The following is a 22262-nucleotide window of genomic DNA, read 5'->3' as shown; positions in this document are numbered from 1 at the left end:
TGGCCTTAAGAGATCCTCTGCCTTGTCCTCCCAAAGTGCTGGGATTAAGGCATGATCCACCATGCTTTGCAATAAGAATATTTAAATAAATGTGAAAATATCCAGGTGGTATCCATTCCTCTCATTCTCTGACATCTAGTCTCTAGTCATGCATCATCACTGAACTCAAAAAAGAGAAGGCACTGGAAACCCTGGAGTCAGAAAAAAGCAAAACATAAACAAATTTCTGTTCTCTCCAAGCTGCACTCATTAAGACAGAAATGAGGATTCATATTTTAGAAAGTTTTCTAACAAGGTTAAGCCTTGATTAACTGGAGAACTCCATGAGTCAGGACAAACTTGTTGGGACCTAGCATGAGCTTTACCTGTAGTTGGAGCTCAGTGAATTCCCAATGGTTGAGATTGCACCACAGAAAGATCTCAGCCACTCACAGGTGTTCATCCTCCTGGGGTCCTGTCTGCCCCAGCATTTCCTTTCTGCTTTTCTTCCCCTTTCTTGCATGAAGAGACATCTAGGCTGATAGGAAATGTGATGACTCATCTGACATCAGATCGAATCTTTTTTATTCGCCCTTCATGTCTGCCTCAGTCTCTGACCCTGGTAATAACCGTGTGAAGTCCCGGGGATGTTTTGATTTCTGAGAAGACACACACGGATTGCAGTGGGCTTCTGATGATGTCAAGGTTGGATGCATGTGGCTGACTGATAGCTCTTTGTTTTCCACAATCCTTTGCCTAGGAAAAAGGAATCCAAGTGTGTTTTAACCATGCTGACCAGCAAGGGGCAGGGATTCCTTCATGGGGGCTTGTGTCTCTGGCTGTGTGTGTTCACACCTTTCTTTAAAGGTAGGTTTCATTTCTGCTTTATCTTCTATTCCCTTTTTAGCTACATGTGTTTACTCTCTTTTCTAGTTGTGCTTGAGAAGATATATTAATAAAAGTTTCTATGGTCTGCATAGGAGCCACCACTGTTACAACTGCTAATTAATCTATTTGGTTTTTATTTGTTAGGTGTAATACAAAAGATGAAATCTGAGGGGTAGGGTGGGGAGGAGAGGACCAGGAAACATAGTGCAAACCCAATTAAAATATAATAAGGAGAATGATACAGTTTTCTATTCATCTCCCCTGTGGCTGTATTGAGCTTATTTATTTGTAGTTATGTTTAATATTTTTTCAAAGTGGTAATTTATTTGTTAGCTGATACTATTACTCAGTCAATGAACCCTTCCATTTTGTAGGTAATCATGTTTGTTTGGGGAAACATCACGTGATTATGCTGAAACGTATCCCATGAGTAAGATCATTCATTTTAAAAGTTACAACTTAGAAACGGACCACTGCTGTTCTGCTGAACAAAATCACATTTCTATGCTGTTAGGTTTGCAGGGGACTTGCTTTTCAAGGCTGATGGAGGGTTTATCTGCTATAAAATGTCTTAAAGAGGAAGAAAATGGGTAATGAGGAGGATTATTTATTGTCTGTCATGGAGAAATATGTTCATCATGATTAATTATGATGGCAAGAATGATGTTTTACCTTAAATTTGTCCTTCCTGCTAAAACCCTAGTGTCTCAGTGTTTCCTAAGGTATTCGTCAGGCAACTCTTTCCATTTAGTAATTTAACAGAGATCTTTCCATTTATGTTGCCTGATGAGCTTTTCAATCCCTTTCCATTTTTCTTCTTTCAATGTGTAAATCCCTTTGAGAAATTTGTGGAGTCCTATGTTAGATATCAAATTTAAATTCTGTGAGGAAATTGTAGAGGAGGTAGTAATGAAATGAATTATGTCAAATGAGGAAAAGTAACCCCACTTTTAAGGTTTTCTTGGAAAAATACAAAGAGATATGCATAAAGTTATTGTCTAGAATTTAGTGACTGAAAGTGCTATTATTTAAGAACCAATTTCAACTTTTAAAAATGTTTCAAGTGGCAGGGCGCGGTGGCTCATGCCTGTAATCCCAGTACTTTGGGAGGCAGAGGCAGGCGGATCACAAGGTCAGGAGATGGAGACCATCCTGGCTAACACGGTGAAACCCCGTCTCTACTAAAAATATAAAAAATTAGCTGGGCGTGGTGGCAGTCACCTGTAGTCCCAGCTACTAGGGAGGCTGAGGCAGGAGAATGGCATGAACCTGGGAGGCGGAGCTTGCAGTGAGCCGAGATCATGCCACTGCATGCCCATGCCTGGGCAACAGAGCGAGACTCCATCTCAACAACAACAAAAAAGAAGTTTCAAATAAATTTGCCTTAAAAATCTTGCATTCTCAGAAATCTCCACAATAACTGAATTTCAAAGTTGATTTTTGTTTTATTTTAAGTCTGGGGTACATGGGCAGGATGTGCAGCTTTGTTACATAGGTAAACGTGTGCCATGGTGTGCACAGATCAACCCATCACCTAGGTATTAAGCCCAGCATGCATCAGGTACTTTTCCTAATGCTCTTCTTCCCTGGACCCCCTCAAGAGGCTCTAGTGTGTGGTGTTCCCCTCCCTGTGTCCATGTGTCCTCATTGTTCAGCTCCCCGTTTCAAGTGAGAACATGCAGTGTTTGGTTTTTAGTTCCTGTGTTAGTTTGCTGAGGATAACGGCTTCAAGCACCATCCATGTCCCTGCAAAGGGCACGATCTTGTTCATTTTTATGGTTGCATAGTATTGCATGGTGCATATATACCACATTTTCTTTCTTTCTTTCTTTTTTGAGACGGAGTCTCACTCTGTCGCCCAGGCTGGAGTGCAGTGGCACGATGTTGGCTCACTGCAAGCTCCGCCTCCCAGGTTCATGCCATTCTCCTGCCTAAGCCTCCCAAGTAGCTGGGACTACAGGCGCCCACCACCATGCCCGACTAAGTTTTTGTATTTTTGGTAGGGACAGGGTTTCACCGTGTTAGCCAGGATGGTCTCAATTTCCTGACCTTGTGATCCAACCGCCTCAGCCTCCCAAAGTGCTGAGATTACAGGCGTGAGCCACCGCACCTGGCTTATACCACATTTTCTTTATCCAGTCTATCATTGATGGGCATTTGGGTTGATTCCATGTCTTTGCTATTGTGAATAGTGCTGCAGTGAACATACGCATGCATGTATCTTTATAATAGAATGATTTATATTCCTTTGGGTATATACCCAGTAATGGGATTGCTGGGTAAAATGGTATTTCGGGTTCTAGGTGTTTGAGGAATCCCCACATCATCTCCCACAATGGTTGAACTAATTTACACTCTCACTAACAGTGTAAAAGCATTCCTATTTCTCCATAGTCTCTCCAGCATCTGTTATTTCTTCACTTTTTAATAACTGCCATTCTGACTGGCTTGAGATGATATCTCATTGTGGTTTTGATTTGCGTTTCTCTAATGATCAGTGTTGTTGAGCTTTTTTTCTTGTTTCTTGGCCACATAAATGTCTACTTTTGAGAAGTGTCTGTTCATGTCCTCAAAGTTGATTTTTTAAAAGAACATGACTTGCGAAGACCATCATGAAATTACTAGTTATTTCGGTTTCCTTGGTGAAGTTTCCCCAGCTAAGCACCTTGCTGGTGTAGATACAGATTTTAGTTGATTCAGTATTTTAGACAAGAAAGGACAGGATTTTCCTGAATTACTGGAAAGGGTCTAGTGCCATCAGTAAGACTGCGAGTTACTTCAGTGACATAAGTGAAGATTCCAAGCCTTGTGTCTACTCCTTTATATCTGCAGTGCCTTAGACTTTAAGAAATGCTCTGACCAACATCATTTTCTTTGATACTGCTCTAGTCCTGAAATGCAGACATTGCTGTTTTTATCTCCATTGTAAAGGTGAACAGCTGAGGCACAGAGGGTGGGGTGAGATGGGCACTGGTGGAGCACGCACAGGTGGTAACAATACCAGGATGCAGTCATGGGCTGGGACATTCGCTCCCCACAGGGCCCGGGAAGAATTGCCTAGAATCGCTGCAGTGGCCAGTGGCCTGGCTGGCTCTAACCCTCCCCTTTGTTTGGCCTCACAGGCTGTGTGGGCTGTGCAACTGAGGAGAGGCTCTTCCACAAACTGTTTTCTCATTACAACCAGTTCATCAGGCCTGTGGAAAACGTTTCCGACCCTGTCACGGTACACTTTGAAGTGGCCATCACCCAGCTGGCCAACGTGGTGAGTGCCCTCTGATCAGAGCTTTCCCCAGCATTGTTACACTTTTGCAGGTGGTAAATGAAGGAATTTTAGAAATACAGATAGATGCAAATCTACACGAGATCTGGCCCTTCAAAGCCATCCATTTGGGAGGCAGGCAGTTTTCCCACCAATGCTGTAACTGTCTGTGTGAGGCAGTGTTTTTCCTGGAAGTGCTTTGAGAACCAGTTTACGAAACAAAGAGTTGCAGGGGAGTGAAAGGGAGCTAACTTCACGGGGCACCCATTATGCACCAGACGCCTGTTTACACTGTGTGGCCAACATCTTCATCTCACTGCTGAGGAAATGGAAGCTCAGTTAAGTGACTTTCTCAGGGTCATACAACTACAAAATGGCAAAATTGAGATTTAACTCCAAAGCTCATGCCCTTTTCACTCCACAGTTTAAAAATTGCTTTAAGGCCGGGCGTGGTGGCTCACTCCTGTAATCCCAGCACTTTGGGAGGCTGAAGCAGGCGGATCCCTTGAGCTCAAGAGTTCGAGACCAGCCTGAACAACATAGCAAGATCTTGTCTCTATAAAAATGCAAAAATTAGCCAGGTGTAGTGGCACATGCCTGTAGCTCCTGCTTCTAGGGAGGCTGAGGTGGGAGGATTGCTTGAGCCCAGGTCAAGGCTGCAGTGAGCCGAGATTGCACCACTGCACTCCAGCCTGGGTGACAGAGGAAAAAAAAAAAGAATTGCATTAAGTCTTCTATGTTATGTGAGAACGAAAAAAATGCAATTCCATTCAGCCTTGGGAAAAAAAGATGTTGGGAATTTGAGGATCTTAATTTCATTCCTTGCTACCATGTTCAAGGGCAAGTAGGACTGGAGCTCTTTGTTTTGGATAATCTTTGCGCCCCCCATTGCAGGGAGAGGAAGTGGCGAGGCCCGTACTCTTGGGTACAGCAAGGTCTGGGCTCCAGGGCTCAGACCAAATTCTAGGAAGATGCAGGCTTAGGAAGCAAGGAAGGTCTGAAGTGTCTCCAGAGAGGGGCGCTAGAGCATTCCTGAGACTACAGGACACAGAGGGGGAGCCCTGCTCAAGTCAGCCCCAGCCATGGATGGGGAAGGGATCTCCTTCCTCCCAGACTTTGCTCTGTGGGTGAGGCGGCGGTGGCCCTTCTGGGTACACCTGGGGAAAGACCCTAATGACAGGCATGAGTCAGACCCCACCACATTCTCCAGTCCATGCTTCTCAGTGGATGAAGCCAACCCTGGTCCAGTCCTCTGTCTGTGACCCAGGCTGAAAGTGTGCATGCACTGGCTGAAAAAAATAAAGCCAGATGTTTCCCCTCACCTGGATGCGCTCTCCCATCCTTTAGTGAGTATTTATTTGGTGCCTGTTCTAATCCACTTCCCAACTCCAGTAGCTTTGTCCTGGTTCCTGGTCTCCTGCTGGGCTGGAAGTTCTTGCTGTGGACTGGGTTGTTGTGACCCAAGAGCTGAACTGAGTTTCCTCTGAAGTCTGTGAGGGCTACCTCACTGCATGGCGTCTCTCCATAACCCTGCTGGACACACCTTTGCAGGAGGTTATTCTGAAGATGGGGGTGAAAGGGCTGGTAAATGCAGATTTTGACATTTACATTTGGTTGCAAGTATCAGAGATTAAAAGAAAACCCACAGCCTTTACAAAACAAGTTTATTCCTGTCTTATGCAACAGAAATCTAAAGGTTAACAGTCCAGGAGATTAATATCAGTCAGTTTCATGGTGTTAGTGGTTGCACATGTATGTTCAGTTGCCCAGGTTATGCACCACACAACTCCAGGGGATGTCACTCCAACGGACTGTGATTCTAAAGGCATAAACCAGATGAGGCAGCAGTGACCAAGATTCCTTCCTTCTTTCATATTTCACCACCCTTTTCACGTGGCTTCTTCCCTCAGTGTTGCTTCATGGTTCAAGATAACTGCTGTATTCCCATCCTCACATTCACATTCTTGGCAAGAAACATAAGGAAGGGAGAAAAAGAGCAAAGTGTACATCCTAGACTTCTGTGATTTCCGTAAGAGCTGCTGCTTTCCATCTCATTGACTACCTCCAGCTGCAAGGCAGACTTGGAACTGCAGGTTTTTAAAATTGAATTTTTATTTCTTGAGATCATTATAGATTGACATGCAGTTGTAAGAAATAACGGAGGGATCCCTTGTAGACTCTGCCCGTTTCTCCCACTAATCTGCCCTCCAATTCTGAAATTTTCTCATTTCAACGATGTTATACGTAACTGGAATCATAGAGCAGGTAAACTTGTGGGACTGGGTTTTTCCCTCAGCATCATCCTTTAGAGATTCCTCCGAGTCCCCGAGTGTTATCAGTAGTTCATTCCTTCTTGTTGCTGAGTAGTACTCCAGGGTGCTTTGTTTGTTTGTTTGTTTTGTTTTGCTTTTGAGATGGAGTCTCACTCTGTCACCCAGGCTGGGGTGCAGTGGCGTGATCTTGGCTCACTGCAACCTACGCCTCCCGGGCTCAAGCGATTCTACTCCCTCAGACTCCCAAGTAGCTGGGATTGCAGGCATGTGCCACTATGCCCGGCTAATTTTTGTATTTTTAGTAGAGACGGGGTTTCACCATGTTGGCCAGGCTGGTCTCGAACTCCTGACCTCAAGTGATCTGCCCGCCTTGGCCTCTCAAAGTGGGGATTACAGGTGTGAGCCACCACACCTGGACCATGGTGCTTTGTTTAACCATTAACTTGCTGAAGGACATTTGAGCTGATTCCAGTTTTTGGTCTATTACAAATAAAGCTGTTGTGAATATTTGTGTACAGGTTTTAGTGTAAATATAAACCTCCATGTCTCTGGGATAAATGCCCAGGAGTGCAATAGCTGTGTGTTGTCAGGTGAACTTGGGGTGGCCGAGAGAAGTGGCACAGCCAGGAAGCTTTGTTGCCCCTCCCTTCTGGAAGGCCTTGGAAAAGGCCCGCTGTCTGATCCCCAGCTTGGCTCTGGAGCACCAGGGCTCTACCTGGAAGTGTGTTTGTGTCATGCAAAATGACCTTGGCCAGAAAATTTTCTGATTTCTTTCAGTGCAGGAGCAAGGCCAAGTGCCCCTCGGAGGGATCCAGTGTTTGTGCTGGCCTGGCATATCTGAAATGACAAAGATAAAGCCTTGGTGTAATGCAGCCCACTTGGTCTTTTTGATCCGAGTCTCCAAGTCTGCTGCTGCTCCAGAAATGAGTCCATTTGAAATCATAACTCAAAGCCTTTGATGCAGCTGCTGTGTCAATTAATTGATTTTTCCAAGAAGGAGGTACAGGGTGATGGCACCAGGAATGGAGTTGATGCTGTGGGTCTTTGGACTCCTCCGGCAGGGATGTCTGATAGCAGTGCCATGCCCATTGGTGGGATCTGGAATTGGATGGAGAGAGAGTATGACTTGCCAGACAGGTCCTGCTCCATAGGGTCAGCTGACATCTCTGAAGGTGTCCACATCCCCATGGGCCATGTCCATACCACCTGGAGCTTCTCCGAGCCTGCGGAAGTGAGGCTGTGGAGTTGGCTATTGCCAACTGATCTCAGCCTTCTGAACACAGTGTGCTTATTCAGAGACAAAGCAGGCTTTGAAGGGCAGTTAGGGCTTATGCCCTCACCCCCAAGGCCTTCCTGGAACCGAGACTGCAGGGCTAGTCCATTCCTGACCAACAGTGAGTGGATTTATGGACATGGTCCCTGCTGGACTCTGCAGATTGCAAGGGGACGCTCATTACCAGAAGGCATGACCGCAGGCTTGTGTAATTGTAAAGCCATGAATTGGTTGACCAATAGATAAGCACAGATAATTTCTTTGCTTTCTGGGACTACAGGAACCCGTGACTGTAACTCCTTTGCTGACCTTTCAAATCCCGGGGCTTACCCTGTCTTGTCACAGGCCCATTTGAAAGAGGAAGCCCAGCAGGGTTTCTGTTTAGAGTTTTCCAGAAGGGGCAGCAGTGGGGATGGAGTAGGGGAGAAGAGAACTGCAGGGCAGCCACGTGGCCCACGGGAAGCTGGTGTCTGAGCCTGACCACGACTCCCTCGGCCACCACCATGGAGCTCATTTACTCTGGAGGGTGCCTGGGTGTCTTGGGAAGCAAGGTTGGCTGAGGAAGACTTGTGAATCTGCTGCTGGCCACTGGGGACATAAACAGCCACCAGGCTGCTGGGCTGTAAGGCCACTCAAGGTGCCAGGTGTGTCTTTGGTAGTTCTCCCACTGAGAGGTGGTAGCTTAGGAACTCATTACATTTGGGATGTCACCTGGAATGGTCTTCCTCCACACAGCCCTGACTGTCTTCTGGTCATTTAAGTATCTGCTTAAACATTACCTCCTCAAAGAAGCCTTCTTTGCCCATCCCATCTAAAATAGATGTGTGTGTGTGACTGAGATTATGTGCACATGTGTGCTAGCGTGTGTATGCATGACTGTGAGTGTGTGTGCATGAGTGTGTTTGAGTGTGTGCATGTGCACCAGTGTGTGAGCCTGTGTATGAGTGTGTGTGTGCCTGAGTGTGAGTGGGTGTGAGTGAGTGTGTGCATGAGCGTGTGCATGTGCGTGAGTGAGTGCATGTGCATGAGTATGCACCAATGTGTATGAGTGTGAGTGCACATGTATGAGTGTATGAGAGTATACGTATAAGAGTACGAATGTGTATGAGAATTCATGAGTGGGTATATGAGTTTGCATGATTGTGTGTTCACGAGTGTGTGTGCGTGTGAGTGTGCGTGAGTGTGTATGAGTACCGTGTATATGCATGTGTGTATGAATGTGTGTGCATGAGTGTGTGAGTGTGCATGAGTGTGCGTGTGTATGAGTGTGCGTGTGTGTGCATGTGTGTGTGTCTCCACACATGGACCATTCCATCCCTCTTTATTTGTCCTCATAGGACTTAACGCTGTCTTATGTTATAGTATAGATGTATTAGTAATTTTATGTCTCCCCATCTAACAGCTAAGACACATGAAGGCAGGACATTTTCCCAACTTCTTATTGCTGTATTCCCAATATTTATAGAGCACATAGTGGTTACTCAATAAATATTTGTATAGTGAACGATCAAAGTGGTGGCTTCGCTGGGGGTGAGTAGCAGCTGCCAGCTGGAAACCCCATGGTGGCCAAGGCTGACTTTTTTTTTTTTTTTTTTTTTTGAGATGGAGTCTTTGTCGCCTGGGCTGGAGTACAGTGGCACGATCTCCGCTCACTGCAACCTCCACCTCCCTGGTTCAAGCAATTCTCCTGCCTCAGCCTCCCAAGTAGCTGGGATTACAGGCGCCCGCCACCACACCTGACTATTTTTTTGTATTTTTTAGTAGAGACGGGGTTTCACCATATTGGCCAGGGTGGTCTCGAACTCCTAACCTCAGGTGATCCACCCGCCTCGGCCTCCCAGAATGCTGGGATTACAGGTGTGAGCCACCGCGCCCAGCTGGCTGAGGCTGGCATTTCAAGATAGGATCCCAGGGCAGGGGTCTCAGGACTCAGAGCCCAGAGAGCCCTGAGGCACAGTCGAGGATCGGAGGCGTTTAGGGAACAGGCAAAAACACTGTGCGGGGTTGGAATCCTCACCACTTTCTGCAGCATCTCCCTCCCTCCTACCTGCTGTCGCTCTTCTTTTCTTTCCTTCCTTTCATGGAACTAGAAACCTTTATGGGCTGCAGAGATCGGAAGCACTTCACAGAAGAGGTGAGGCTTAAATCAGCTATGAAAGAGTTTAAAGCCACATTGCCTCTCAAAATCCACAGGGCTGGAGCCAGATGTGAAAATGCGGCATTTCTGCTTGCATGCTGAATGCTTTCACACATTGCCTTTAAGTCTTCTTCTATTGGCATGAATAAGTCAGATTTGGTTCTTTTTAGTTGTAATTTTTGCTCTAAGTCTCACCTCTTTGGCAAGCACATTTGAGGCTAAAAGTATTATTTCTTCTTCCCAGGATGAAGTAAACCAGATCATGGAAACCAATTTGTGGCTGCGTCACGTATGTGCCTATATCATGTGTTGGCTTAATGATGTTGAATGGATAAAACCCACAAACACTACCTTGTTCCATCTCCAACTGGTTATAGTATATAAAATATTATCCACTAGGTCATCTCCAAAGCCTAAAGTTCAGCTCTGGTAATAGCTGACTTGATGCATGCTTCACAGGTGCAGACACTTAGTGACAAAGGTCCCTCTGACATAGAGATTTCCATCCTTCCTGGTTGCTGCTCTCAGATCTTCCACTTTTCTGTAACTTGAGCTCCAGGGTCTGATGCTTGCCTGCTCTTTGATCCTTGCTTGACCAGGCTTGGAGAAGTCAGTAGCTGAGCTTGGGAGCATGTACATGAGATTCCCAGCAGCTGGTTTTATCAGTTATACCTTTCTTCCTTAAGAAAGTCTTGGAGGGGTGCAGTGGCTCATGCCTGTAATCCCAGCACTTTGATAGCCCAAGGTGGGCAGATCACCTGAGGTCAGGAGTTCGAGACCAACTTGGCCAACATGGTGAAATGAAACCCTGTCTCTAATAAAGATACAAAATTAGCCCGGCGTGGTGGTGGGCGCCCGTAATCCCAGCTACTCGGGAGGCTGAGGCAGGAGAATCGCTTGAACCAGGAGGCAGAGGTTGCAGTGAGCTGAGATTGCACCACTACATTCCAGCATGGGCAACAGAGCGAGACTCTGTCTTGAAAAAAAAAAAAAACAAAAAACCAGAAAGGAAGTCTTAATCGTTTATACAGATTTTTTTTTTAATTCAAAGCTTATCATCATACCCTTGAACTTTTTGATAGTAGAGCTATAATCCAGTGTGAGTATAGCTCACGGAATATGGAAGTTGAGCCTAAAACTTTAACCAGCTAACTAATAATCAATACATAATTATCTAATGAAATATTTGCCTAAATCAGCTCAGCTATTTAGCTCCCTGTTCCCCATGGATATAATTGTCCAGATTTTGATAGCAACCAATGCATTCTTCAAATAAGAATGTATTATTTTTACTTTTTTTTTTTGTTTTTTGGTTTTTTTTGAGATGGAGTCTCGCTCTGTCGCCCAGGCTGGAGTCCAGTGGCGCGATCTCGGCTCACTGCAAGCTCCGCCTCCCAGGTTCACACCATTCTCCTGCCTCAGTCTCCTGAGTAGCTGGGACTACAGGGGCCCGCCACCACGCCTGGCTAATTTTTTTTGTATTTTTAGTAGAGACGCGGTTTCACCGTGTTAGGCAGGATGGTCTCGATCTCCTGACATCGTGATCTGCACGCCTCGGCCTCCCAAAGTGCTGGGATTACAGGCGTGAGCCATCGCGCCCGGCCACTTTTTTTTTTTTTTGAGACAGAGTCCCGGTCCGTCGCCTAGGCTGGAGTGCAGTGGCACGATCTCGGCTCACTGCAAGCTCCGCCTCCTGGGTTCATGCCATTCTCCTGCCTCAGCCTCCGGAGTAGCTGGGACTACAGGCAACCACCACCATGCCTGGCAAATTTTTTTTTTTTTTGGTATTTTTAGTAAAAATGGGGTTTCACCGTGTTAGCCAGGATGGTCTCAATCTTCTGACCTCGGGATCCGCTCACCTCGGCCTCCCAAAGTGCTGGGATTACAGGCGTGAGCCACCACGCCTGGCCAAATGTATTCTTTTTTCAACAACAACTGTTGAACCATCATAAAGTTAACATTGGAAGAAAGTTATTAAGAAACAAAATTTTTTTTTTTTTCCAGATAGAGTCTCACTCTGTCACCCAGGCTGTAGTACAGTGACATGATCTCAGCTCACTGCAAACTCTGCCCCCCACGTTCAAGAGATTCTCCTGCCTCAGCCTCCCGAGTAGTTGGGACTACAGGCGCTTGCCACCACACCCGGCTAATTTTTGTATTTTTAGTAGAGACGGGGTTTCACTATGCTGGCCAGGCTGGTCTCGAACTCCTGACCTCAAGTGATCTGCCTGCCTCGGCCTCCCAAAGTGCTGGGATTACAGGCGTGAGCCACCATGCCTGGCCCGAAAGTTATTAAGAAATTTTAAAAGCTGATTTCTATTTATTTTAGATCTGGAATGATTATAAATTGCGCTGGGATCCAATGGAATATGATGGCATTGAGACTCTTCGCGTTCCTGTAGATAAGATTTGGAAGCCCGACATTGTTCTCTATAACAAGTATGGGTCTCTGACCACCGTAGCCTCTTTCCAAAGCTGCTGTTGGTGTATTCTGGCCTATAGCAAAGGGAGTGTTACTAATGGTGTCTGACTTGCTTTGCAGTGCTGTTGGTGACTTCCAAGTAGAAGGCAAAACAAAAGCTCTTCTTAAATACAATGGCATGATAACCTGGACTCCACCAGCTATTTTTAAGAGTTCCTGCCCTATGGATATCACCTTTTTCCCTTTTGATCATCAAAACTGTTCCCTAAAATTTGGTTCCTGGACGTATGACAAAGCTGAAATTGATCTTCTAATCATTGGATCAAAAGTGGATATGAATGATTTTTGGGAAAACAGTGAATGGGAAATCATTGATGCTTCTGGCTACAAACATGACATCAAATACAACTGTTGTGAAGAGATATACACAGATATAACCTATTCTTTCTACATTAGAAGATTGCCAATGTTTTACACGATTAATCTGATCATCCCTTGTCTCTTTATTTCATTTCTAACCGTGTTGGTCTTTTACCTTCCTTCGGACTGTGGTGAAAAAGTGACGCTTTGTATTTCAGTCCTGCTTTCTCTGACTGTGTTTTTGCTGGTCATCACGGAAACCATCCCATCCACATCTCTGGTGGTCCCACTGGTGGGTGAGTACCTGCTGTTCACCATGATCTTTGTCACACTGTCCATCGTGGTGACTGTGTTTGTGTTGAACATACACTACCGCACCCCAACCACGCACACAATGCCCAGGTGGGTGAAGACAGTTTTCCTGAAGCTGCTGCCCCAGGTCCTGCTGATGAGATGGCCTCTGGACAAGACAAGGGGCACAGGCTCTGATGCAGTGCCCAGAGGCCTTGCCAGGAGGCCTGCCAAAGGCAAGCTTGCAAGCCATGGGGAACCCAGACATCTTAAAGAATGCTTCCATTGTCACAAATCAAATGAGCTTGCCACAAGCAAGAGAAGATTAAGTCATCAGCCATTACAGTGGGTGGTGGAAAATTCGGAGCACTCGCCTGAAGTTGAAGATGTGATTAACAGTGTTCAGTTCATAGCAGAAAACATGAAGAGCCACAATGAAACCAAGGAGGTAAATGTGTGTTCCCTCCACCTAGCCAGCTTGCACCCTTTGCAGCCTATGGGCACTCTGGATGCACAGTCAGACCTTCAGTGTGACTTTTGTTCCTGAGAGGGTCAGGCAGCCTTGCTCTGAGACCTGGCTCTGTTATTATGTGGTTATGGGTGGACCGACAGGGTCAGACCTGCCAGTGGAGCGGGGTCAGGTGCAATAGCCCCAGAGCAAATCTCCACCTCCAGAAATGTGAACTCAAGTAAAATTTGCTTAAAATGAACATTCAGGGCCGGGCGTGGTGGCTCACGCCTGTAATCCTAGCACTTTGGGAGGCCAAGGCAGGCAGATCACCTGAGGTCAGGAGTTTGAGACCAGCATGGCCAACATGGGGAAACCCCATCTCTACTAAAAATACAAAAATTAGCCAGGCATAGTGGCACAGGCCTGTAATCCCAGCTACTTGGGAGGTTGAGGCAGGAGAATCGCTTGAACCCAGGAGGTAGAGGTTACAGTGAGCTGACATGGCGCCCCTGCACTCCAGCCTGGGTGACAGAGAGAGACTCCATCTCAAAAATAAAATCAAACAAACAAACAAACAAACAAACATTCAGGGCAACCTCAGTTAATGAAACCAAGAGCCTCAGCCTGGGCAACATAGTGAGACCCTGAACTACCAAAAAAAAAAAAAAAATTAGCAGGTCTGTTGGTGCATACCTGTAGTCCCAGCCACTCAAGGGGCTGAGGTGGGAGGATTGCTTGAGCCCAGGAGGTTGAGGCTACAGCCTGGGAGATAGACGACAGATCAGGGCCCTGTCTCAGGGAAAAAAAAAAAAAAAAGCCCCTGCACAAGAAACAGCAGCAAATAAAAAGGTAGAAAGAGAAAAGCTGCCCCAGAGGGAAGGAGAAATGAGTTCGGAGCAGCGTGCAGCCTGGGGGTGCTGGGAGATGTGGGAGAGGGCGAGAGTGCATTCGTTCTGGCAGCTCTGGCCCCACTTGTCCTACTTGAGGGATTTAGGTGCTGGTGAAATGAGCCCCAGGGATATTTTTAGCATTCACGTACTCTGCTCCTGCTGTCCAGAGTCTAACTATAGCAGCATGTACCTCCCTCAGCTTCCAAAGACAGAGCTCAAGAGAATCATGCCAATTTCCCACACCATGTGGGTGGCTAGCGGAAGGCATCTGAAACTCAGGCCAGGTGTCTAGGTTTGACCTCGGACTGCAGCTGCTGGCAGCCATCGCTCCTAGTGAAAGGATACTGTGAAACCGAAAGTCCGCCCTGTTGGTGTAGAAGGAAGATTCTGTGAATGGCTGTCATGCGGATGTGTCACCGGACAAGAGAGCCCAGAAAAATTCACCTTCATAAAATTTAAAAGAAGACCCTCTCTCTACAAAAAAAAACAAAAATTAGTAGGGCATGGTGGCACATGGCTGTAATTGCAGCACTTTCGGAGGCCAAGACGGGAGAATTGTTTAAGTAAGGCCAGGAGTTTGAGACCAGCCTGGGCAACATATTGAGACCTTATTTCTAAAAAACAAATTTAAAAAAATTTGCCAAGCCTGTTGTCCCAGCTATGTGGGAGGCTAAGGCGGGAGGATTGCTTGAGCTCAGGAGTTCCAGGTTCCAGTGAGCCACAATCGCACCACTGCACTTCAGCCTGGGCAACACAGCAAAATCCTGTCCCTAACATTTTTTTTTTTTTTAATCAAAGAAACAGCTGCTGTTGACTTAATTACTACCAGTTAGGGCTCTCAAGACACAAGTACAGATACAGTGGCAGAAGGCTGGAGGGTCAGGAACTGGGAGAAACACAACTAGCTCTCCATGGCCAGCATCCCTTTGAGGGCTGGAGGGCTGCCTATTCCTGATAAAGTGGTTCTCAATCATACCCCTCCATGTCCTCCGCCCCCAGTGGCACCCCCTGCCTCAAACTCATTCCCCAGACTTGCCATGGAGCCAGACTACCCACCGTTGCAAAGAATGAGTCTAGCTCTCTGAGCAGTTGCTTCTCGGGAGCGTTTCTTGCAGTTGGGAAAGTCCCTGGTGACCCATGGAGTCAGGGCTTTGCCGCAGACTCTGCTGTCTGAGGCACTCACAGAGGCTGTGCATCTGCCCTCTGCAAACGAAACAAAATTTCTTATGTATCCTGTACAGGAGACCTGGATTCACCAAATACCAATATTTGCTTTATTTTTATTTTTATTTATTTTTTGAAATGGAGTCTTACTCTGTCGCCCAGGCTGGAGTGCAGTGGTGTGATCTTGGCTCACTGCAACCTCCACCTCCCAGGTTTAAGCGATTCTCTTGCCTCAGACTCCCGAGTAGCTAGGACTACAGGCACATGCCACCATGCCTGGCTATCTTTTCTATTTTTAGTAGAGACAGGGTTTCACCATGTTGCCCAGGCTGGTCTTGAACTCCTGACCTCAGATGATCCTCCCACCCAGCTAATATTTGCTTTAAAACGTGCCGGAGAAATCTTCTTCAAAAAAGAAGCAGCTTATTGATGAACAAAGCATGTTTCTTATGGTTTTGGTTTTTTAAAACAGCTCTTAATTTTTGTTTGCATTTCAGGTAGAAGATGACTGGAAATACGTGGCCATGGTGGTGGACAGAGTATTTCTTTGGGTATTTATAATTGTCTGTGTATTTGGAACTGCAGGGCTATTTCTACAGCCACTACTTGGGAACACAGGAAAATCTTAAAATGTATTTTCTTTTATGTTCAGAAATTTACAGACACCATATTTGTTCTGCATTCCCTGCCACAAGGAAAGGAAAGCAAAGGCTTCCCACCCAAGTCCTCCATCTGCTAAAACTGATGGCTAGATGGAAAAAGAGGACTTTCTTGCACATTAGGAAGCAGAATATCCTCCAGTGTAGCACAGGGGGAGAAGTGAGAAGTGTTATGACATTAGTGCCCTGATTGGGCAGCACCCACGGCTACAGTATCAGGTCAGGTTTCTCGTGTCTGTGTGTTTGGCTTCTAAAGACAAGAATGACTTACAATACAGCCTAATTATGTAATTAACATCAAGCCACACTAAAAACTTCGGCTGTACCTCCAGTGGATGCTGTTTCTCAGTATTATGACATGTGACAGGTGAACTCTGGGAATTGGACCATGCAACATTTGTGAACTGTTTGCAACACTTTGTGAACTATTGCATCCTTGATTTCTTGTGCATGTCTCTGTAATGTAACTCACCCTCCTCAGCATTATTTGATACACTGATTGTTAGTTTTTTTAAAAAAAAAAAAAAACAGTTTGGTCAGGTGTGGTGGCCTGTAATCCCAGCACTTTGGAGGCTGAGGAAGGAGGATTGCTTGAGCCCTGGAATTCAAGACCAGCCTGGGCAACATAGGGAGACCCTGTGTTACAAAAATAAAAACATTAGCCACTGTAGTGTTTTGCACCTGTGGTCCTAGCTACTTGGGAGGCTGAAATGGGGAGGATTGCTTGAGCTTGGGAGGCTGAGGCTACAGTGAGCCATGATCACACCATTGCACTCCAGCCTGGGTGACAGAGTGAGACCCTGTCTCAAAAATAAATAAATAAATAAAAACTACCAGATAGGGTCTTTCTCAACAGGCTGGATTTGCTTAGCATTCATCTGGCAAGAAGCTTAAGTGGAAACTCAGCACTGTGCTAGGCATTGCAAGGGTGACAAGCAATGGGTTCTTTCCCACAAGTGCTTGTAGCTTTTTAGGAAAAGTCGTAGCTATGAAGACTGCAGGCCAGATGTCATCTGGGGAATGTCACTAGAGCAACCAGAATAGGAGAACATGACGTGACATGTCCAGGCAAGCCTAAAGCAACCCCTTTGTTGTGGGTTGGAAAAAGTTGTCTTTCTAGTCTTTTTAATTTATTTTTATTTTTATTTTTGAGACAGAGTCTTGCTGCGATGCCCAGGCTGGAGTGTGATGGTGCATTCTCGGCTCACTGCAACCTCTGATTCCCCCGGTTCAAGTGATTCTCCTGCCTCAGCCTCCCAAGTAGCTGGGACTACAGGTGTGTGCCACCACGCCTGGCTAATTTTTGTATTTTTAGAAGAGACGGGGTTTCACCATGTTGGCCAGGCTGGTCTCGAACTCCTGACCTCAAGTGATCCACCTGCCTCAGCCTCCCAAAGTACCAGGATTACAGGTGTGAACCACCGTGCCCGGCAGTCTAGTCTTTTTTCATCAACAGTTTTCATTTCTTCATTGTACTGATACTGAAAATAAAGTTATTTCTTTTCTTTTCTTTTTTCTTTTTTTTTTTCTTTTTGAGACAGAGTTTCATTCTTGTTGCCCAGGCTGGAGTGCAATGGTGCGATCTCGGCTCACTGCAACCTCTGCCTCGGGGGTTCAAGCGATTCTCCTGCCTCAGCCTCCCGAGTAGCTGGGATTACAGGCATGTGCCATCAGGCCCAGCTAATTTTGTATTTTTAATAGAGATGGGGTTTCTCCATGTTGATCAGGCTGGTCTCGAACTTCTGACCCCAGGTGATCTGCCTGCCTCGGCCTCCCAAAATGCTGGGATTACAGGCGTGAGCCACAGCGCCCAGCCTCAGTTATTTCTTTTTTTAAAATTTCATTTAGGTTTTTAGTTTTAAGTTGGGTCCAATGCCACGTGCATATTTCTTATATAAGGAATTATAATCTTGGAGCTTTTGGAGCAATTCCTTTTCTGAGAGGGAGAAGCTTGGGAATTCTGTTTTATCGTACTCTGATTATCTTCTTATTTGTCGTATAAATATTATAACAATTTTAAACATGTATTTTAAGGCAGAAAACAATAAATCAAATCTAACAAAGGAAATAATTTCATTTGTGCCTTTTCCCTTCTAGTCTTTGTCCGTATGTAAACACTTCAATTTTACCTTGCAATGCTGTTTCCTTAAAACATAATATTAGCAACATTCTCTTTTACAGAGTCTTGAAGTATAATTTTTGTGATGGCATAATTACCATTGTGTTGGTTCTCATAATCTTGAATTTGAATGACTGTATTTTATTTTTTATTCTTTCTTTATTTTTTTGAGACAGACTCTCCCTGTCGCCTGGGCTGGAGTGCAGTGGCATGATGCCGGCTCACTGCAACCTCTGCCTCTCGGGTTCAAGCGATTTTCCTGCCTCAGGCTCCCGAGTAGCTGGGATTACAGGGGCCTGCCACCATGCCTGGCTAATTTTTGTACTTTTAGTAGAGACGGGGTTTTGCCATGTTGGCCAGGCTGGTCTCGAACTCCTGACCTCAAGTGATCCACCTGCCTCAACCTCCCAAAGTGCTGGGATTACAGGCATGAGCCACCGCACCCAGCCTGAATGACTCTATTTTAGAGCATTTTTATTCCCTATAATATTGGTGATTGTAGTACCTACCTTTTATCTTCCTGTCTTTATAGAGGGTTGGTTGTTATGCAATACTTTATTTTTTATTATTAAGCCCAATCAATGTTTAATTTCATTTAAAATTTGTTTAACTGTGGTAAAATCACATAACGTAAAATTTCCCATCTTAACCATTTTTAAGCATCCAGTTCAATGATATTAAATCCCTTCTTTTTTTTTTTTTTTTTTTTGAGACGGAGTCTTGCTCTGTCGCCAGGCTGGAGTGCAGTGGCACAATCTCCACTCACTGCAACCTCTGCCTCTGGATTGAAGCGATTCCCCTGCCTCAGCCTCCCAAGTAGCTGGGACTACAAGCACACACCACCACGCCAGGCTAATTTTTTGTATTTTAGTAGAGACAGGGTTTCACCATGTTGGCCAGAATGGTCTCGATCTCCTGACCTCGTGATCTGCCCGCCTCGGCCTCCCAAAGTGCTGGGGTTACAGGCGTGAGCCACCGTGCCCAGCCCATAATGCCTTCATGTTGTACAACCTTCAGCACCATCCATCTCCAGAACTCTTTGTCCTGCAACACTGAAACCCTGTACCAAGTAAGCAGTTACTGCTCTTTCTCCCCTACCTCACAGGCAACCCCCCATTCTACTTTCTGTCTCTATGAATTTGACCACTCTGGGTACCTCATATAAGGGGGATCATATTGTGTTTGTCCTTTTGTGACTGGCTTATTTCACATAATGTAACAGCTTCAAGGTGCATCTGTATCGTAGCATGTGTCAACATTTCTTTCATTTTCAAGGCTGAATAATATTCCGTTGTCTGTATTTACTGCCCTTTATGTATCCATTCACCTGTCAATGGACACTTGGGTTGCATCTACCTTTTGCCTGCTGCCATGAACTTGGGCTTACAAATAATTCTGAGTCCCTGCTTTCAGTTATTTTGGGTATATACTTAGAAGTGAAATTGCTGGATCAGACATTCTATTTTTTAATATTTAATTTTTGTGGGTACATAGGACTTGTGTATATTGATGGGTTATGTGAGATATTTTGATATAGGCATGCAATGTGTAATAATCATATTGGTGATTATTATAAATGGGGTGTCTGTTACCTCAAGTATTTGTCCTTTGTGTTACAATCTAATTATATTTTTAGTTATTTTTAAATGTACAATTAAATTATTTTTTACTAGTCACCCTGTTGTGTTAGCAAATACTAGATCTTATTCATTCTTTCTATTTTTTTGTACCCGTGGTTATTCTATTTTTAATTTTCTGAGGAATCATTATACTGTTTTCCACAGTGCTATACCATTTTATGTATTCCCACCAGCAGTGCACAAAGGTTTTGATTTCTCGGCATCCTCACCAACACTTGTTATTTTCTGGGGTTTTTGGCAGTTGCCATCCTAATGGGTGAGAGGTGGTGTCTTGTGGTGGTTTTGGTTTGTGTTTCCCTAATGATTAGCAATGTTGAGCATCTTTTCATGTGCTTACCGGCCATTTGTATATCTTCTTTGGAGAAATGTCTATTTAAGTCCTTCACCCATTTTAAAAATCAGGTTATTTGTGGCCTGGTGTGGTGGCACACGCCTGTAATCCCAGCACTTTGGGAGGCCGAGGCAGGCAGATCACGACGTCAAGAGATCGCGACCTTCCTGGCCAACATGGTGAAACCCCGTCTCTACGAAAAATACAAAAATTAGCTGGGCGTGGTGGTGTGCACCCGTAGTCCCAGCTACTTGGGAGGCTGAGGCAGGAGAATCACTTGAACCCGGGAGGTGGAGGTTGCAGTGAGCAGAGATTGTGCCACTGCACTCCAGCCTGGCGACAGAGTGAGACTCCATCTAAAGAAAAAAAAAAACCAGGTTATTTGTTTTTGAATTGTTGAGTTGTAGGAGTTCTTGATATGTTCTGTATATTAATCGCCCATCAGATATAAAAACGAGACTTTTAAGAATTGCATTGGCCGGGTACAGTGGCTCACGCCTGTAATTCCAGCACTTTGGGAGGCCAAGGTGGGCAGATCACGAGGTCAGGAGATTGAGACCATCCTGGCTAACACGATGAAACCCCGTCTTCACTAAAAATACAAAAAATTAGCCAGGTGTGGTGGTGGACGCCTGTAGTCCCAGCTACTAGGGAAGCTGAGGCAGGAGAACAGCGTGAACCTGGGAGGTGGAGCTTGCAGTGAGCCAAGATCACGCCACTGCACTCCAGCCTGGGCGACAGAGCGAGACTCCGTCTCAAAAAAAAAAAAAAAAAGAAGAATTGCACTGCAGCCAGGTGCAGTGTCTGATGCCTGTAATCCCAGCACTATGGGAGGCTGAAGCGGAGGCATGGCTTGAGTCCAGGAGTTTGAGACCAGCATGGGCAATATCGTGAAACCCTGTCTCTACAAAAAATACAAAAATTAGCTGGGTGTGCTGGCACCTGCAGTCCCAGCTGCTTGTGAGGCTGAAGTGGGAGGATTACTTGAGGCCAGGAGATCAAGGTTGCAGTGAGCTATGATCATGCTATTGCATTCCAGCCTGGGCAACAGAATGAGACCTTGTCACAAAATAAACCAAATAAAATAGAAAAAGGAACTGCATCCCAAGAAGATGGGAGGAGAGTGCTCCCAGCCAGGGTCAAGGAAACCCCATTCTGACTTCCTAACACATACCTTTCTACTTGAGCATGCCTTAGACTGCCCAGTTCAGCTTTCCAGAAGTTGCTCAGTGAGCCTTAGGGGAGAGAGGATCTTGTACTTACAAGTAAACAAACTAGCAACATACTTTTAAGAAGAAATGAACTAAGCATTGGGGGGGGGGGGGGAAAGGGAATCACAGCATTTGTTCAGAAGAACCAAAGGAAAGCATGGATTGAAAATGTATAAAGGGGCATGAAGGGAGTAATAAAACATTAAAGATCTCTTTGTTAATTGAGATTTTTAACTTTTTTTTTTTTAATTTTTTTTTGAGCTGGAGTTTTGTTCTTGTCACGCAGGCTGGAGTGCAGTGGTGCGATCTCAGCTCACCGTAACCTCCGCCTCCTGGGTTCAAGCGATTCTCCTGCCTCAGCCTCCCGAGTAGCTGGCATTACAGACGCATGCCACCATGCCCGGCTAATTTTTGCATTTTTAGTAGAGATGGGGTTTCATCAGGTTGGCCAGGCTGGTCTCGAACTCCTGATCTCAGGTGATCCACCGGCCTTGGCCTCCCAAAGTGCTGGGATTACAGACATGAGTTACCGCGCCTGGCCCGAGATTTTTAACTTTTAGAATTGACTTGAAATACTCTTGATTATGATTTCATCATTAATGTCTCTGTGTGTGTGTGTTCACATGTGTGCACATGCATTCGGGGTTGTCTGTGTATCTGAACTATAGAACCAATGATAGTAGAGACAGGGTTTCACCGTGTTAGCCAGGATGGTCTCGATCACCTGACCTCAGATCCGCCCGCTTCGGCCTCCCAAAGTGCTGGATTACAGGCGTGAGTCACAGCGCCTGGCCCCTGATCTTCCTAAAATAAGTGGGCAGTTTTCTTCTTCTTCTTCCTGACACGGTTTACATTTCAAAGCCTTCTTCTCCCTACTGACTACTGACACTGAAAGTTGCCCCCCAAGCCACTCTC

General features: G+C 45.5%; 1 protein-coding gene across 1 annotated transcript; it reads left to right on the top strand.

Annotated features, from left to right (window-relative positions):
- Positions 1 to 767: 767 nt before the first annotated feature.
- Positions 768 to 16016, top strand: CHRNA6 (cholinergic receptor nicotinic alpha 6 subunit). The gene is given in 6 exon segments (NM_001034094.1): positions 768 to 846; positions 3990 to 4129; positions 10054 to 10098; positions 12139 to 12248; positions 12352 to 13330; positions 15885 to 16016. Coding segments are annotated over 6 exon segments (1485 nt in total).
- The last annotated feature ends 6246 nt before the right edge of the window (positions 16017 to 22262 follow it).

This window comes from Pan troglodytes, chromosome 7 (genome assembly GCF_028858775.2).
Source record: "Pan troglodytes isolate AG18354 chromosome 7, NHGRI_mPanTro3-v2.0_pri, whole genome shotgun sequence".
Taxonomy (NCBI): Eukaryota; Metazoa; Chordata; class Mammalia; order Primates; family Hominidae; genus Pan; species Pan troglodytes.
Note: the sequence above shows the minus strand (reverse complement) of the source record. Positions and strands in the feature narration are given on the sequence as shown.